This window comes from Engystomops pustulosus, chromosome 6 (assembly GCF_040894005.1).
Source record: "Engystomops pustulosus chromosome 6, aEngPut4.maternal, whole genome shotgun sequence".
Lineage (NCBI taxonomy): Eukaryota > Metazoa > Chordata > Amphibia > Anura > Leptodactylidae > Engystomops > Engystomops pustulosus.
Window position 1 is genome coordinate 189,690,374 of NC_092416.1, and position 18,080 is coordinate 189,708,453.

The 18,080-nt window shown below is 58.3% G+C and overlaps 1 protein-coding gene across 5 annotated transcripts in view; it reads left to right on the plus strand.

The window, feature by feature from the left end:
• LOC140065199 (ABC-type organic anion transporter ABCA8-like) overlaps nt 1-18,080 on the plus strand; it is a 261,107-nt gene that overhangs the window by 217,020 nt on the left and 26,007 nt on the right. For all 5 annotated transcript variants that reach the window (XM_072112790.1, XM_072112791.1, XM_072112792.1 and 2 more), the window contains 5 exons: nt 806-916; nt 1,048-1,107; nt 1,705-1,796; nt 15,498-15,618; nt 17,267-17,387. In XM_072112790.1, coding sequence (XP_071968891.1) covers nt 806-916; nt 1,048-1,107; nt 1,705-1,796; nt 15,498-15,618; nt 17,267-17,387 — 505 coding nt within the window. The remainder of the gene's footprint in view (nt 1-805; nt 917-1,047; nt 1,108-1,704; nt 1,797-15,497; nt 15,619-17,266; nt 17,388-18,080) is intronic.

Sequence of the window (18,080 nt, forward strand, 5' to 3'; positions counted from 1 at the left end):
GTGATCTGTGATGTCAGGGATGTGAGTGATCTGTGATGTCAGGGATGTGAGTGATCTGTGATGTCAGGGATGTGAGTGATCTGTGATGTCAGAGATGTGAGTGATCTGTGATGTCAGGGATGTGAGTGATCTGTGATGTCAGAGATGTGAGTGATCTGTGATGTCAGAGATGTGAGTGATCTGTGATGTCAGGGATGTGAGTGATCTGTGATGTCAGGGATGTGAGTGATCTGTGATGTCAGGGATGTGAGTGATCTGTGATGTCAGGGATGGGAGTGATCTGTGATGTCAGGGATGGGAGTGATCTGTGATGTCAGGGATGTGAGTGATCTGTGATGTCAGGGATGTGAGTGATCTGTGATGTCAGAGATGTGAGTGATCTGTGATGTCAGGGATGGGAGTGATCTGTGATGTCAGGGATGGGAGTGATCTGTGATGTCAGGGATGGGAGTGATCTGTGATGTCAGGGATGTGAGTGATCTGTGATGTCAGGGATGGGAGTGATCTGTGATGTCAGGGATGGGAGTGATCTGTGATGTCAGGGATGTGAGTGATCTGTGATGTCAGGGATGTGAGTGATCTGTGATGTCAGGGATGTGAGTGATCTGTGATGTCAGGGATGGGAGTGATCTGTGATGTCAGGGATGGGAGTGATCTGTGATGTCAGGGATGTGAGTGATCTGTGATGTCAGGGATGTGAGTGATCTGTGATGTCAGAGATGTGAGTGATCTGTGATGTCAGGGATGGGAGTGATCTGTGATGTCCGGGATGGGAGTGATCTGTGATGTCTGTTTCTTCCTACAGATTGCCTTCAATCCCTTTTATTTTGTGTTCGTGGAGGGGCTACTTAGTATTTACATCGTCTACCTGCTCCTGGTGCCTACAAGTAACTTGGGGTCACTTCTATCACATTTGGTAAGTGACTAATATGGATAGTGCAGGAGGATTCCCCAAAAACACAACCCTCCACCACCGTGGCCCTAGTATCAGGCTCCTGCTGGGGAGAGTTATCCTAATATTTCTTTTGAATGTTCTTGTTTCTGCAGAGTCTCTCGATGCTCATGTCAGAAGGAGCTGAGGTCGCCTTGTTCCTCTATCTGGTTATTGTAAGTATCTCAACATTTAAGGGACTCAAGATCAAAGAGGAGTCCAGGGAGGGCAGAGGGGTCTGGAGGAGGAGGAGGACAGAGGAGTCTGTAGGAGGAGGACAGAGGGGTCTGGAGGAGGACAGAGGAGTCTGGAGGAGGACAGAGGAGTCTGGAGGAGGAGGAGGACAGAGGAGTCTGGAGGAGGACAGAGGAGTCTGGAGGAGGACAGAGGACAGTGGGGTCTGGAGGAGGAGGAGGACAGTGGGGTCTGGAGGAGGAGGAGGACAGTGGGGTCTGGAGGAGGAGGAGGACAGTGGGGTCTGGAGGAGGAGGAGGACAGTGGAGTCTGGAGGAGGGGGAGGACAGTGGAGTCTGGAGGAGGGGGAGGACAGAGGAGTCTGGAGGACAGAGGAGTCTGGAGGAGGATTAGGAGAGAAGGGTCTGGTGGAGGAGGACAGGGGAAAAAGCAGACTAGTGAGTGCAGCTCTGGAGTATAATGCAGGATGGTAATGGTGTATCTCTCTGTGATAGATATATATATATATATATATATATATATATATATATATATATATATATATATGACCATGACAAGGATCTGTTCTCCTGTTTCAGCCTTTGGCTCATATCTTCATATTTTGGGGAGTCCTCTGGTTTTTGGAATGGAGATTTGGGTCAAGATGCCTGAAAACTGATCCCATATTTAAGTGAGTAAATGTTTCCCCCGCATGTGCTTCTATGGTAGGAGACCATAGCAGAGCCTCAGGCCGGGGCACGCAGCTAGTCTTTGTCCACGTTATGGCGTCACGCACACGATGGTTGTTTCCTCTGGTGATACGGCACAGTTTTTGCTGCTGTCTCACGTCTCCTTGTATTTCTATGGCCTCCTTCATACAGGTGAGGATTCCTCAGCCCGTCTGATCCCAATGCCCCTGAGAAAAGACTCAGAGCGGGTCCTACTGTTGGCCGTGTTTGCGGCCCTCCTTTCTAATAAAAGGCTATGGGGCTGTGAAAAGTATGGCTGATCCACGCTGTTTCATCCGTGTGTGGTACATATTTGTGGTAGGTTTCTAGGCCACAAACACCCATTTTTTTGTAGATCTGCAAATACAGATGACGTACAGGTGGCATTTGGGGCCATACGGTGGGGACACACAGGAAATACTGTTTACACAAGGGCCACAAATAAAGCCAATGCAGCCTACAGGAGAAAAATCTGTGTGTGCAGGAGGCACAAACCAGCGAGGTTAAATGCAGTCCCAAATAATGGAATGTGACTTTTACAAACCCACACGTGTGTATGTTAATCTGAAAGTTACTTGGTGAAATAAATATGGTTTTCTGGCAGAAAATAATAGCAAATTATCGTAATGAAAATTTAATATGTTTTCACATGAGACACATGACACATAAGGAAATGCTCCCTCTCTTTTCTGATATTGGGGACAGTCTCCTCTCAGCACTCTCACACTGCTCCTCCTCTCTTCTGTATCCAGGGACAGTCTCCTTTCAGCACTCTCACACTGCTCCTCCTCCTTTCTGTATCCAGGGACAGTCTCCTCTCAGCACTCTCACACTGCTCCTCCTCCCTTCTGTATCCAGGGACAGTCTCCTCTCAGCACTCTCACACTGCTCCTCCTCTCTTCTGTATTCAGGGACAGTCTCCTCTCAGCACTCTCACACTGCTCCTCCTCCCTTCTGTATCCAGGGACAGTCTCCTCTCAGCACTCTCACACTGCTCCTCCTCCCTTCTGTATCCAGGGACAGTCTCCTCTCAGCACTCTCACACTGCTCCCCCTCCCTACTGTATCCAGGGACAGTCTCCTCTCAGCACTCTCACACTGCTCCTCTCCCTTCTGTATCCAGGGACAGTCTCCTCTCAACACTCTCACACTGCTCATCCTCCCTTCTGTACCCAGGGCAGTCTCCTCTCTGCACTCTCACACTGCTCCCCCTCCCTTCTATATCCAGGGACAGTCTCCTCTCAGCACTCTCACACTGCTCCCCCTCTCTTCTGTATCCAGGGACAGTCTCCTCTCAGCACTCTCACACTGCTCCCCCTCCCTACTGTATCCAGGGACAGTCTCCTCTCAGCACTCTCACACTGCTCCTCCTCCCTTCTGTATCCAGGGACAGTCTCCTCTCAGCACTCTCACACTGCTCCTCCTCCCTTCTGTATCCAGGGACAGTCTCCTCTCAGCACTCTCACACTGCTCCTCCTCTCTTCTGTATCCAGGGACAGTCTCCTCTCAGCACTCTCACACTGCTCCTCCTCCCTTCTGTATCCAGGGACAGTCTCCTCTCAGCACTCTCACACTGCTCCTCCTCCCTTCTGTATCCAGGGACAGTCTCCTCTCAGCACTCTCACACTGCTCCTCCTCCCTTCTGTATCCAGGGACAGTCTCCTCTCAGCACTCTCACACTGCTCCTCCTCCCTTCTGTATCCAGGGACAGTCTCCTCTCAGCACTCTCACACTGCTCCTCCTCTCTTCTGTATCCAGGGACAGTCTCCTCTCAGCACTCTCACACTGCTCCTCCTCCCTTCTGTATCCAGGGACAGTCTCCTCTCAGCACTCTCACACTGCTCCTCCTCCCTTCTGTATCCAGGGACAGTCTCCTCTCAGCACTCTCACACTGCTCCTCCTCTCTTCTGTATCCAGGGACAGTCTCCTCTCAGCACTCTCACACTGCTCCTCCTCCTTTCTGTATCCAGGGACAGTCTCCTCTCAGCACTCTCACACTGCTCCTCCTCCTTTCTGTATCCAGGGACAGTCTCCTCTCAGCACTCTCACACTGCTCCTCCTCTCTTCTGTATCCAGGGACAGTCTCCTCTCAGCACTCTCACACTGCTCCTCCCTTCTGTATCCAGGGACAGTCTCCTCTCTGCACTCTCACACTGCTCCTCCTCCCTTCTGTATCCAGGGACAGTCTCCTCTCAGCACTCTCACACTGCTCCTCCTCCCTTCTGTATCCAGGGACAGTCTCAGTCTTCACCAGCCTCGCCCAGTAGGAATACCGACTACCAGCAATTTATACCACATTTCTCCTCTCTCATGTCTCCCCTCGTGGCGCTGACTTAGAAAAACGTGAATGCAAAGCTCTGGCCCCCGGCGGCTGAAGAAGCTTTCTCTAAACTGAAGTCTGCCTTTGGCTCTGGTTGCGTTCTCACCCGAGGCTGTTCCGGCTGGAGGTTGACGCCTCATCAGTTGGTGCTGGAGCCGTTCTCACCCACAAAGGGCTCAAAGAACAAACCCTCATTTGTGGCTTCTTCTCCAAGACCTTCTCAGCTGCAAAACGGAAAAATTCCAGAAAACCCGGCGGAAATGCGGTCGCGGAGCCCTTAGTAAATGAGCCCCAGTGTCTCAATCCTCGTCAGGCTCGTTGGTGCCTTTTCTTCTCTTGTTTCATCTTCATGATACAGTTTCGTCTTCCAGAGAAGAATATTAAGGCCGGTGCCCTCTCTCGTGCCTCGGATGTAGTTGGGGAAGAATCGGGTCCTAGACATTTTGTTCCTCCTGAGCAGCTGGTTCTTGCTGCTCCAGTGGACCTTCGGCAATTTCCTCCTGGCAAGACTTGGGTCTGACCTGCTCTGCGGGAGAAAATACTGACTTGGGGACATTACTCTCGTGTGGCTGGGCATCCCGGGGTGCAGCGCTCTGTCGTCCTCATTTCCCCGGTTCTACTGGTGGCTGGATCTGGTCAAGGATGTGCGGGATTTTGTGGGCTCCTGCACTTCCTGTGCCCAAAACAAACCATCTCGTCTTAAATCATCCGGTCTTCTTCTGGCAATCCCGATACCCAGCTGTGACCAGCGCCTGAGCTCTCTGCTGTCCCTGCTGTGACCAGCGCCTGAGCTCTCTGCTGTCCCTGCTGTGACCAGCGCCTGAGCTCTCTGCTGTCCCTGCTGTGACCAGCACCTGAGCTCTCTGCTGTCCCTGCTGTGACCAGCGCCTGAGCTCTCTGCTGTCCCTGCTGTGACCAGCGCCTGAGCTCTCTGCTGTCCCTGCTGTGACCACCGCCTGAGCTCTCTGCTGTCCCTGCTGTGACCAGCGCCTGAGCTCTCTGCTGTCCCTGCTGTGACCAGCGCCTGAGCTCTCTGCTGTCCCTGCTGTGACCAGCGCCTGAGCTCTCTGCTGTCCCTGCTGTGACCAGCGCCTGAGCTCTCTGCTGTCCCTGCTGTGACCAGCGCCTGAGCTCTCTGCTGTCCCTGCTGTGACCAGCGCCTGAGCTCTCTGCTGTCCCTGCTGTGACCAGCGCCTGAGCTCTCTGCTGTCCCTGCTGTGACCAGCGCCTGAGCTCTCTGCTGCCCCTGCTGTGACCAGCGCCTGAGCTCTCTGCTGCCCCTGCTGTGACCAGCACCTGAGCTCTCTGCTGTCCCTGCTGTGACCAGCGCCTGAGCTCTCTGCTGTCCCTGCTGTGACCAGCGCCTGAGCTCTCTGCTGCCCCTGCTGTGACCAGCGCCTGAGCTCTCTGTTGTCCCTGCTGTGACCAGCGCCTGAGCTCTCTGCTGTCCCTGCTGTGACCAGCGCCCGAGCTCTCTGCTGTCCCTGCTGTGACCAGCGCCTGAGCTCTCTGCTGTCCCTGCTGTGCTTTGCGCCTGAGCTCTCTGCTGTCCCTGCTGTGACCAGCGCCTGAGCTCTCTGCTGTCCCTGCTGTGACCAGCGCCTGAGCTCTCTGCTGTCCATGCTGTGCTCTGTCCCTGAGCTCTCTGCTGTCCCTGCTGTGACCAGCGCCTGAGCTCTCTCCTGTCCCTGCTGTGACCAGCGCCTGAGCTCTCTGCTGTCCCTGCTGCGACCAGCGCCTGAGCTCTCTGCTGTCCCTGCTGTGCTCTGCTCCTGAGCTCTCTGCTGTGCTCTGCTCCCGAGCTCTCTGCTGTCCCTGCTGTGTCCAGCGCCTGAGCTCTCTGCTGTCCCTGCTGTGTTCTGCTCCTGAGCTCTCTGCTGTCCCTGCTGTGACCAGTGCCTGAGCTCTCTGCTGTCCCTACTGTGACCAGCACCTGAGCTCTCTGCTGTCTCTGCTGTGAACAGCTCCTGAGCTCTCTGCTGTCCCGGCTGTGACCAGCTCCTGAGCTCTCTGTCACTGCTGTGCTGTGCGCCTGAGCTCTCTGCTGTCCCTGCTGTGCTCTGCTCCCGAGCTCTCTGCTGTCCCTGCTGTGTCCAGCGCCTGAGCTCTCTGCTGTCCCTGCTGTGTTCTGCTCCTGAGCTCTCTGCTGTCCCTCCTGTGACCAGCGCCTGAGCTCTCTGCTGTCCCTGCTGTGCTCTGCTCCCGAACTCTCTGCTGTCCCTGCTGTGTCCAGCGCCTGAGCTCTCTGCTGTCCCTGCTGTCCCCAGCGCCTGAGCTCTCTGCTGTCCCTGCTGTGCTCTGCTCCTGAGCTCTCTGCTGTCCCTGCTGTGACCAGCGCATGAGCTCTCTGCTGTCCCTGCTGTGCTCTGCTCCTGAGCTCTCTGCTGTCCCTGCTGTGACCAGCGCATGAGCTCTCTGCTGTCCCTACTGTGACCAGCGCCTGAGCTCTCTGCTGTCTCTGCTGTGACTAGCGCCTGAGCTCTCTGCTGTCCTTGCTGTGCTCTGCTCCTGAGCTCTCTGCTGTCCCTGCTGTGACCAGCGCCTGAGCTCTCTGCTGTCCCTGCTGTGCTCTGCGCCTGAGCTCTCTGCTGTCCCTGCTGTGACCAGTGCCAGAGCTCTCTGCTGTCCCTGCTGTGACCAGGGCCTGAGCTCTCTGCTGTCCCTGCTTTGACCATCGCCTGATCTCTCTGCTGTCCCTGCTGTGACCAGCGCCTGAGCTCTCTGCTGTCCCTGCTGTGACCAGCGCCTGAGATCTCTGCTGTCCCTGCTGTGACCAGCGCCTGAGCTCTCTGCTGTCCCTGCTGTGACCAGCGCCTGAGCTCTCTGCTGTCCCTGCTGTGACCAGCGCCTGAGCTCTCTGCTGTCCCTGCTGTGACCAGCGCCTGAGCTCTCTCCTGTCCCTGCTGTGACCAGCGCCTGAGCTCTCTGCTGTCCCTGCTGTGACCAGCGCCTGAGCTCTCTGCTGTCCCTGCTGTGACCAGCGCCTGAGCTCTCTGCTGTCCCTGCTGTGACCAGCGCCTGAGCTCTCTGCTGTCCCTGCTGTGCTCTGCTCCTGAGCTCTCTGCTGTGCTCTGCTCCCGAGCTCTCTGCTGTCCCTGCTGTGTCCAGCGCCTGAGCTCTCTGCTGTCCCTGCTGTGTTCTGCTCCTGAGCTCTCTGCTGTCCCTGCTGTGACCAGTGCCTGAGCTCTCTGCTGTCCCTACTGTGACCAGCGCCTGAGCTCTCTGCTGTCTCTGCTGTGAACAGCTCCTGAGCTCTCTGCTGTCCCGGCTGTGCTGTGCGCCTGAGCTCTCTGCTGTCCCTGCTGTGCTGTGCGCCTGAGCTCTCTGCTGTCCCTGCTGTGCTCTGCTCCCGAGCTCTCTGCTGTCCCTCCTGTGACCAGCGCCTGAGCTCTCTGCTGTCCCTGCTGTGCTCTGCTCCCGAACTCTCTGCTGTCCCTGCTGTGTCCAGCGCCTGAGCTCTCTGCTGTCCCTGCTGTCCCCAGCGCCTGAGCTCTCTGCTGTCCCTGCTGTGACCAGCGCCTGAGCTCTCTGCTGTCCCTGCTGTGCTCTGCTCCTGAGCTCTCTGCTGTCCCTGCTGTGACCAGCGCATGAGCTCTCTGCTGTCCCTACTGTGACCAGCGCCTGAGCTCTCTGCTGTCTCTGCTGTGACTAGCGCCTGAGCTCTCTGCTGTCCTTGCTGTGCTCTGCTCCTGAGCTCTCTGCTGTCCCTGCTGTGACCAGCGCCTGAGCTCTCTGCTGTCCCTGCTGTGCTCTGCGCCTGAGCTCTCTGCTGTCCCTGCTGTGACCAGCGCCAGAGCTCTCTGCTGTCCCTGCTGTGACCAGCGCCTGAGCTCTCTGCTGTCCCTGCTTTGACCAGCGCCTGATCTCTCTGCTGTCCCTGCTGTGACCAGCGCCTGAGCTCTCTGCTGTCCCTGCTGTGACCAGCGCCTGAGATCTCTGCTGTCCCTGCTGTGACCAGCGCCTGAGCTCTCTGCTGTCCCTGCTGTGACCAGCGCCTGAGCTCTCTGCTGTCCCTGCTGTGACCAGCGCCTGAGCTCTCTGCTGTCCCTGCTGTGACCAGCGCCTGAGCTCTCTCCTGTCCCTGCTGTGACCAGCGCCTGAGCTCTCTGCTGTCCCTGCTGTGACCAGCGCCTGAGCTCTCTGCTGTTCCTGCTGTGACCAGCGCCTGAGCTCTCTGCTGTCCCTGCTGTGACCAGCGCCTGAGCTCTCTGCTGTCCCTGCTGTGCTCTGCTCCTGAGCTCCCTGCTGTGCTCTGCTCCCGAGCTCTCTGCTGTCCCTGCTGTGTCCAGCGCCTGAGCTCTCTGCTGTCCCTGCTGTGTTCTGCTCCTGAGCTCTCTGCTGTCCCTGCTGTGACCAGCACCTGAGCTCTCTGCTGTCCCTACTGTGACCAGCGCCTGAGCTCTCTGCTGTCCCTGCTGTGACCAGCGCCTGAGCTCTCTGCTGTCCCTGCTGTGACCAGCGCCTGAGCTCTCTGCTGTCCCTGCTGTGACCAGCGCCTGAGCTCTCTGCTGTCCCTGCTGTGACCAGCGCCTGAGCTCTCTGCTGTCCCGGCTGTGACCAACTCCTGAGCTCTCTGCTGTCACTGCTGTGCTGTGCGCCTGAGCTCTCTGCTGTCCCTGCTGTGCTCTGCTCCCGAGCTCTCTGCTGTCCCTGCTGTGTCCAGCGCCTGAGCACTCTGCTGTCCCTGCTGTGTTCTGCTCCTGTGCTCTCTGCTGTCCCTGCTGTGACCAGCGCCTGAGCTCTCTGCTGTCCCTGCTGTGACCAGCGCCTGAGCTCTCTGCTGTCCCTGCTGTGACCTGTGCCTGAGCTCTCTGCTGTCCCTGCTGTGACCAGCGACTGAGCTCTCTGCTGTCACTGCTGTGACCAGCGCCTGAGCTCTCTGCTGTCCCTGCTGTGACCAGCTCCTGAGCTCTCTGCTGTCCCTGCTGTGCTGTGCGCCTGAGCTCTCTGCTGTCCCTGCTGTGACCAGCGCCTGAGCTCTCCGCTGTCCCTGCTGTGACCAGCGCCTGAGCTCTTTGCTGTCCCTGCTGTGCTCTGCGCCGGAGCTCTCCGCTGTCCCTGCTGTGACCAGCGCCTTAGCTCTTTTCTGTCCCTGCTGTGCTTTGCGCCTGAGCTCTCTGCTGTCCCTGCTGTGACCAGCGCCTGAGCTCTCTGCTGTCCCTGCTGTGACCAGCGCCTGAGCTCTCTGCTGTCCCTGCTGTGACCAGCGCCTGAGCTCTCTGCTGTCCCTGCTGTGACCAGCGCCTGAGCTCTCTGCTGTCCCTGCTGTGACCAGCGCCTGAGCTCTCTCCTGTCCCTGCTGTGACCAGCGCCTGAGCTCTTTGCTGTCCCTGCTGTGTCCAGCGCCAGAGCTCTCTGCTGTCCCTGCTGTGACCAGCGCCTGAGCTCTCTGCTGTCCCTGCTGTGACCAGCGCCTGAGCTCTCTCCTGTCCCTGCTGTGACCAGCGCCTGAGCTCTCTGCTGTCCCTGCTGTGTCCAGCGCCAGAGCTCTCTGCTGTCCCTGCTGTGACCAGCCCCTGAGCTCTCTGCTGTCCCTGCTGTGACCAGCGCCTGAGCTCTTTGCTGTCCCTGCTGTGCTCTGCGCCTGAGCTCTCCGCTGTCCCTGCTGTGACCAGCGCCTTAGCTCTTTTCTGTCCCTGCTGTGCTTTGCGCCTGAGCTCTCTGCTGTCCCTGCTGTGACCAGCGCCTGAGCTCTCTGCTGTCCCTGCTGTGACCAGCGCCTGAGCTCTCTGCTGTCCCTGCTGTGACCAGCGCCTGAGCTCTCTGCTGTCCCTGCTGTGACCAGCGCCTGAGCTCTCTGCTGTCCCTGCTGTGACCAGCGCCTGAGCTCTCTCCTGTCCCTGCTGTGACCAGCGCCTGAGCTCTTTGCTGTCCCTGCTGTGTCCAGCGCCAGAGCTCTCTGCTGTCCCTGCTGTGACCAGCGCCTGAGCTCTCTGCTGTCCCTGCTGTGACCAGCGCCTAAACTCTCTCCTGTCCCTGCTGTGACCAGCGCCTGAGCTCTCTGCTGTCCCTGCTGTGTCCAGCGCCAGAGCTCTCTGCTGTCCCTGCTGTAACCAGCCCCTGAGCTCTCTGCTGTCCCTGCTGTGACCAGCGCCTGAGCTCTCTGCTGTCCCTGCTGTGACCAGCGCCTGAGCTCTCCGCTGTCCCTGCTGTGACCAGCGCCTGAGCTCTTTGCTGTCCCTGCTGTGCTTTTCGCCTGAGCTCTCTGCTGTCCCTGCTGTGACCAGCGCCTGAGCTCTCTGCTGTCTCTGCTGTGCTGTGCGCCGGAGCTCTCTGCTGTCTCTGCTGTGCTCTTCTCCCGAGCTCTCTGCTGTCTCTGCTGTGTCCAGCGCCTGAGCTCTCTGCTGTCCCTGCTGAGTTCTGCTCCTGAGCTCTCTGCTGTCACTGCTGTGCTGTGCGCCTGAGCTCTCTGCTGTCCCTGCTGTGCTCTGCTCCCGAGCTCTCTGCTGTCCCTGCTGTGTCCAGCGCCTGAGCTCTCTGCTGTCCCTGCTGTGTTCTGCGCCTGAGCTCTCTGCTGTCCCTGCTGTGACCAGCGCCTGAGCTCTCTGCTGTCCCTACTGTGACCAGCTCCTGAGCTCTCTGCTGTCTCTGCTGTGACCAGCGCCTGAGCTCTCTGCTGTCCTTGCTGTGCTCTGCTCCTGAGCTCTCTGCTGTCCCTGCTGTGACCAGCGCCTGAGCTCTCTGCTGTCCCTGCTGTGACCAGCGCCTGAGCTCTCTGCTGTCCCTGCTGTGACCAGCGCCAGAGCTCCCTGCTGTGACCAGCGCCTGAGCTTTCTGCTGTCCCTGCTGTGACCTGCGCCTGAGCTCTCTGCTGTCCCTGCTGTGACCAGCGCCTGAGCTCTCTGCTGTCCCTGCTGTGACCAGCGCCTGAGCTCTCTGCTGTCCCTGCTGTGACCAGCGCCTGAGCTCCCTGCTGTCCCTGCTGTGACCAGCGCCAGAGCTCTCTGCTGTCCCTGCTGTGCTCTGCTCCTGAGCTCTCTGCTGTCCCTTCTGTGACCAGCGCCTGAGCTCTCTGCTGTCTCTGCTGTGACCAGCGCCTGAGCACTCTCCTGTCCCTGCTGTGACCAGCGCCTGAGCTCTCTGCTGTCCCTGCTGTGACCAGCGCCTGAGCTCTCTGCTGTCCCTGCTGTGACCAGCGCCTGAGCTCTCTGCTGTCCCTGCTGTGACCAGCGCCTGAGCTCTCCGCTGTCCCTGCTGTGACCAGCGCCTGAGCTCTTTGCTGTCCCTGCTGTGCTCTGCTCCTGAGCTCTCTGCTGTCCCTGCTGTGCTTTGCGCCTGAGCTCTCTGCTGTCCCTGCTGTGACCAGCGCCTGAGCTCTCCGCTGTCCCTGCTGTGACCAGCGCCTGAGCTCTTTGCTGTCCCTGCTGTGCTCTGCGCCTGAGCTCTCCGCTGTCCCTGCTGTGACCAGCGCCTGAGCTCTTTGCTGTCCCTGCTGTGCTTTGCGCCTGAGCTCTCTGCTGTCCCTGCTGTGACCAGCGCCTGAGCTCTCTTCTGTCCCTGCTGTAACCAGCGCCTGAGCTCTCTGCTGTCCCTGCTGTGACCAGCGCCTGAGCTCTCTGCTGTCCCTGCTGTGACCAGCGCCTGAGCTCTCTGCTGTCCCTGCTGTGACCAGCGCCTGAGCTCTCTGCTGTCCCTGCTGTGCTCTGCTCCTAAGCTCTCTGCTGTCCCTCCTGTGACCAGCACCTGAGCTCTCTGCTTTCCCTCCTGTGACCAGCACCTGAGCTCTCTGCTGTCCCTCCTGTGACCAGCGCCTGAGCTCTCTGCTGTCCCTGCTGTGACCAGCGCCTGAGCTCTCTGCTGTCCCTGCTGTGACCAGCGCCTGAGCTCTCTGCTGTCCCTGCTGTGACCAGCGCCTGAGCTCTCTGCTGTCCCTGCTGTGACCAGCGCCTGAGCTCTCTGCTGTCCCTGCTGTGCCCAACGCCTGAGCTCTCTGCTGTCCCTGCTGTGACCAGCGCCTGAGCTCTCTGCTGTCCCTGCTGTGACCAGCGCCTGAGCTCTCTGCTGTCCCTGCTGTGACCAGCGCCTGAGCTCTCTGCTGTCCCTGCTGTGCCCAGTGCCTGAGCTCTCTGCTGTCCCAGCTGTGACCAGCGCCTGAGCTCTCTGCTGTCCCTGCTGTGACCAGCGCCTGAGCTCTCTGCTGTCCCTGCTGTGACCAGCGCCTGAGCTCTCTGCTGTCCCTGCTGTGACCAGCGCCTGAGCTCTCTGCTGTCCCTGCTGTGACCAGCGCCTGAGCTCTTTGCTGTCCCTGCTGTGACCAGCGCCTGAGCTCTCTGCTGTCCCTGCTGTGACCAGCGCCTGAGCTCTCTGCTGTCCCTGCTGTGCTCTGCTCCTGAGCTCTCTGCTGTCCCTGCTGTGACCAGCGCCTGAGCTCTCTGCTGTCCCTGCTGTGACCAGCGCCTGAACTCTCTGCTGTCCCTGCTGTGACCAGCGCCTGAGCTCTCTGCTGTCCCTGCTGTGACCAGCGCCTGAGCTCTCTGCTGTCCCTGCTGTGACCAGCGCCTGAGCTCTCTGCTGTCCCTGCTGTGACCAGCGCCTGAGCTCTCTGCTGTCCCTGCTGTGACCAGCGCCCGAGCTCTCTGCTGTCCCTGCTGTGACCAGCGCCTGAGCTCTCTGCTGTCCCTGCTGTGACCAGCGCCTGAACTCTCTGCTGTCCCTGCTGTGACCAGCGCCTGAGCTCTCTGCTGTCCCTGCTGTGACCAGGGCCCGAGCTCTCTGCTGTCCCTGCTGTGCTCTGCTCCTGAGCTCTCTGCTGTCCCTGCTGTGACCAGCGCCCGAGCTCTCTGCTGTCCCTGCTGTGACCAGCGCCCGAGCTCTCTGCTGTCCCTGCTGTGACCAGCGCCTGAGCTCACTCTTGTCCCTGCTGTGACCAGCGCCTGAGCTCTCTGCTGTCCCTGCTGTGACCAGCGCCCGAGCTCTCTGCTGTCCCTGCTGTGACCAGCGCCCGAGCTCTCTGCTGTCCCTGCTGTGACCAGCGCCTGAGCTCTCTGCTGTCCCTGCTGTGACCAGCGCCCGAGCTCTCTGCTGTCCCTGCTGTGTCCAGCCCCTGAGCTCTCTGCTGTCCCTGCTGTGACCAGCGCCTGAGCTCTCTGCTGTCCCTGCTGTGACCAGCGCCTGAACTCTCTGCTGTCCCTGCTGTGCTCTGCTCCTGAGCTCTCTGCTGTCCCTGCTGTGACCAGCGCCCGAGCTCTCTGCTGTCCCTGCTGTGACCAGCGCCCGAGCTCTCTGCTGTCCCTGCTGTGACCAGCGCCTGAGCTCTCTCCTGTCCCTGCTGTGACCAGCGCCTGAGCTCTCTGCTGTCCCTGCTGTGACCAGCGCCCGAGCTCTCTGCTGTCCCTGCTGTGACCAGCGCCCGAGCTCTCTGCTGTCCCTGCTGTGACCAGCGCCTGAGCTCTCTGCTGTCCCTGCTGTGACCAGCGCCCGAGCTCTCTGCTGTCCCTGCTGTGACCAGCGCCTGAGCTCTGCTGTCCCTGCTGTGACCAGCGCCTGAGCTCTCTGCTGTCCCTGCTGTGACCAGCGCCCGAGCTCTCTGCTGTCCCTGCTGTGACCAGCGCCTGAGCTCTCTGCTGTCCCTGCTGTGACCAGCGCCTGAGCTCTCTGCTGTCCCTGCTGTGACCAGCGCCTGAGCTCTCTGCTGTCCCTGCTGTGACCAGCGCCTGAGCTCTCTGCTGTCCCTGCTGTGACCAGCGCCTGAGCTCTCTGCTGTCCCTGCTGTGACCAGCGCCTGAGCTCTCTGCTGTCCCTGCTGTGACCAGCGCCTGAGCTCTCTGCTGTCCCTGCTGTGACCAGCGCCTGAGCTCTCTGCTGTCCCTGCTGTGACCAGCGCCTGAGCTCTCTGCTGTCCCTCCTGTGACCAGCGCCTGAGCCACAGATTGACAGTTCTCATAGTATAGAAGCCTCTGTGTCGTCTCTGGTGATTAAACCTTGTTTTCTCCAGACGCAGACTCGCCCTCTCGTCTTTTGATTTGATTTAATCTGAAACAACTTACCGCCATATTTTTTGTATGGACCATTCATATATTTATGTAAATTAATCATGTCCCCTCGTAGTCGTCTCTTTTCCAGACTAAATAAATCCAGTTGTTTTAATCTTTCCTCATAACTGAGACCCTCCGTACCCCTTATCATTTTTGTGGCTCCCATGTTGTCCCCTTTCCAGCTCCAGGGCCTCCTTTTTATGGACCGGAGCACAGAACTGGACGGCATATTCCAGGTGAGCGGAACCAGTGCCTTGTACAGGGTAATATTACATGCCTATCACGAGAGTCCAGACCTCTGATACATGACAAGATCCTGCTAGCTTTAGAGGCAGCTGATTGACATTGTGCTGTTATTTAATTTGATCCACTAGTCACCCAGGTCCTTCACAACTAGAGACTCTCCCAGATTTACTCCCCCAAGGACATATGTTGCCTGTGTATTATTGGCCCCCAGGTGCATAACCTTACATTTATCCACATTAAACCTCATTTGCCAAGTGGACGACCAAACACTCAGTTTGTCCAAGTCACCTGCAGCCTATGAACATCCTCTTCTGGCTTCATGGTATCCCCCTGCATGTTGTATCAGACCATGGGGAGCTGCTGTCCAGACCCACTACCAGGAAGAGGAGGTACCTCAGGCCGCTGCCTGATACCTGAGGGTGAGTAAGGAGACTGCAGCCCAGAACTGCATCTTCCACTATTGGACACAGGTCTCCCTGTACCAACCCAGCCTGCATCTTCTACCAGGCTGCGCGTTACCTTCATGCGGACCAGCTACCTCCCCCCACCTCACCAGCTTGCAGAATCTACAGCTGTTATCGTTTTGGCTGTTGCCTGCTATCTGCTGTTGAATAAAGAACTGTGAACAACGTTTACTCTGTCTGATCCCTGGATACGGCTGTTACCACCACGGGCTCCCCATCCATTACTACGTACACTCAGGGGTTGCCCCAGGGAGAATCAGTACCTCAGCCTCTCCCTCCATATTTCTTGCACACATCACCTGCTGGAGCTGCCAGGCTGTGGGACAGTCCTCCGGTCCCCATACCAAGCACCGTGACCACAGCGTGCCCTAGGCCACAACCACCAGCCACTCCGGTATTCTGGGCCCCAGCTGCCTCCAGGCCCCAAGGCTAGGCTCCGGTGGGGGATGCTGCAGACACCTGTGTAAGCCATTGTAGCCATGGAGAACGTGCACAGTCCGACTAAAGTGCAGAGCAAAGCCCTTAGTAAATGAGCCCCTGATTGTCCAGCTGGAGAGGCCCAGGTCCGTGTCTGCAGCAGGAGAGAATGGTCCCCAGGGTGGGGAACCCGTTGTCACACGTTCCATACTGTACAGGATATGACGTCACTTCTATATTTCAGGTTTACTGAGAGGAAACATCAAGTTAAGAAAAATCCAGAAGAGCTGGGAGATGCTGACGACGAAGTCCTGGCCGAGAGAGAAAGGGTTAAAAACCTGAGCAACGCGACCAACGTGGAAGAGGTCTGTATCAGGAATGTGTCACGGGGTTAAACACGCTGCATGACCCAAACCATCCGGGCAGGGGGTTATGACTGAGATAACTTACAGAACAGGGACCTCCACATCCCCCCATAATAGTAACCTCTACATCCTCCATAACACTGACCTCCACAGCCCCCATAACACTGACCCCCACAGCCCCCCATAACACTGACCCCCACAGCCCCCATAACACTGACCTCCACATCCCCCCATAACACTGACCTCCACAGCCCCCATATCACTGACCTCCACATCCCCCATAACACTGATCCCCACATCCCCCATAACACTGACCTCCACATCCCCCATAACACTGACCTCCACATCCCCCATAACACTGACCTCCACATCCCCCCATAACACTGACCCCCACAGCCCCCCATAACACTGACCCCCACATCCCCCATATCACTGACATCCACATCCCCCATAACACTGATCCCCACATCCCCCATAACACTGACCTCCACATCCCCCATAACACTGACCTCCACATCCCCCATATCACTGACCTCCACATCCCCCATAACACTGATCCCCACATCCCCCATAACACTGACCTCCACATCCCCCATAACACTGACCTCCACATCCCCCATAACACTGACCTCCACAGCCCCCATAACACTGACCTCCACATCCCCCATAACACTGACCCCCACAGCCCCACATAACACTGACCTCCACATCCCCCCATAACACTGACCCCCACATCCCCCCATAACACTGACCCCCACATCCCCCCATAACACTGACCCCCACATCCCCCATAACACTGACCCCCACATCCCCCATAACACTGACCTCCACATCCCCCCATAACACTGACCCCCACATCCCCCATAACACTGACCCCCACATCCCCCATAACACTGACCTCCACATCCCCCATAACACTGACCTCCACATCCCCCATAACACTGACCCCCACATCCCCCCATAACACTGACCCCCACATCCCCCATAACACTGACCCCCACATCCCCCATAACACTGACCCCCACATCCCCCATAACACTGACCCCCACATCCCCCATAACACTGACCCCCACATCCCCCCATAACACTGACCTCCACATCCCCCCATAACACTGACCTCCACATCCCCCATAACACTGACCCCCACATCCCCCATAACACTGACCCCCACATCCCCCATAACACTGACCTCCACAGCCCCCATAACACTGACCCCCACAGCCCCCCATAACACTGACCCCCACATCCCCCGTAACACTGACCCCCACATCCCCCCATAACACTGACCCCCACATCCCCCATAACACTGACCTCCACATCCCCCATAACACTGACCCCCACATCCCCCATAACACTGACCTCCACATCCCCCATAACACTGATCCCCACATCCCCCCCATAACACTGACCTCCACATCCCCCATAACACTGACCTCCACATCCCCCATAACACTGACCTCCACATCCCCCCATAACACTGACCTCCACATCCCCCATAACACTGATCCCCACATCCCCCATAACACTGACCTCCACATCCCCCATAACACTGACCTCCACATCCCCCATAACACTGACCCCCACATCCCCCCATAACACTGACCTCCACATCCCCCATAACAGTTAATTCCTTATTTCCTCTCTCCAGACACCGGCTGTGATCGTGGACGGTCTGTGTAGAGAATTTAAGGAGAAAACTGGAAGTTTCTCTTGTAGGAAAAGAGTGAAGAAAGCTGCGACCCGAGACGTGTCCTTCTGTGTAAAGAAAGGTGCGAGATAGCCAGCGACCACCGACCAGGTGTATGGAGATGTGTGACTAGGGGCCAGGGCTATGGAGATGTGTGACCAGGGGCCAGGGCTATGGAGATGTGTGACCAGGGGCCAGGGCTCTGGAGATGTGTGACTAGGGGCCAGGGCTATGGAGATGTGTGACCAGGGGCCAGGGCTATGGAGATGTGTGACTAGGGGCCAGGGCTATGGAGATGTGTGACCAGGTGCCAGGGCTATGGAGATGTGTGACCAGGGGCCAGGGCTATGGAGATCTGTGACCAGGGGCCAGGGCTATGGAGATGTGTGACCAGGGGCCAGGGCTATGGAGATGTGTGACCAGGGGCCAGGGCTATGGAGATGTGTGACCAGGGGCCAGGGCTATGGAGATGTGTGACCAGGTGCCAGGGCTATGGAGATGTGTGACCAGGTGCCAGGGCTCTGGAGATGTGTGACCAGGGGCCAGGGCTCTGGAGATGTGTGACCAGGGCTCTGGAGATGTGTGACCAGGGACCAGGGCTCTGGAGATATGTGACCGGGGGCCAGGGCTATGGAGATGTGATCTGGGGCCAGGGCTCTGGAGATATGTTACCAGGTGGCAAGGCCCTGGAGATGTGATCAGGGGCCAGGGCTCTGGAGATGTGTGACCAGAGGCCAGGGCTATGGAGATGTGTGACCAGGTGCCAGGGCTATGG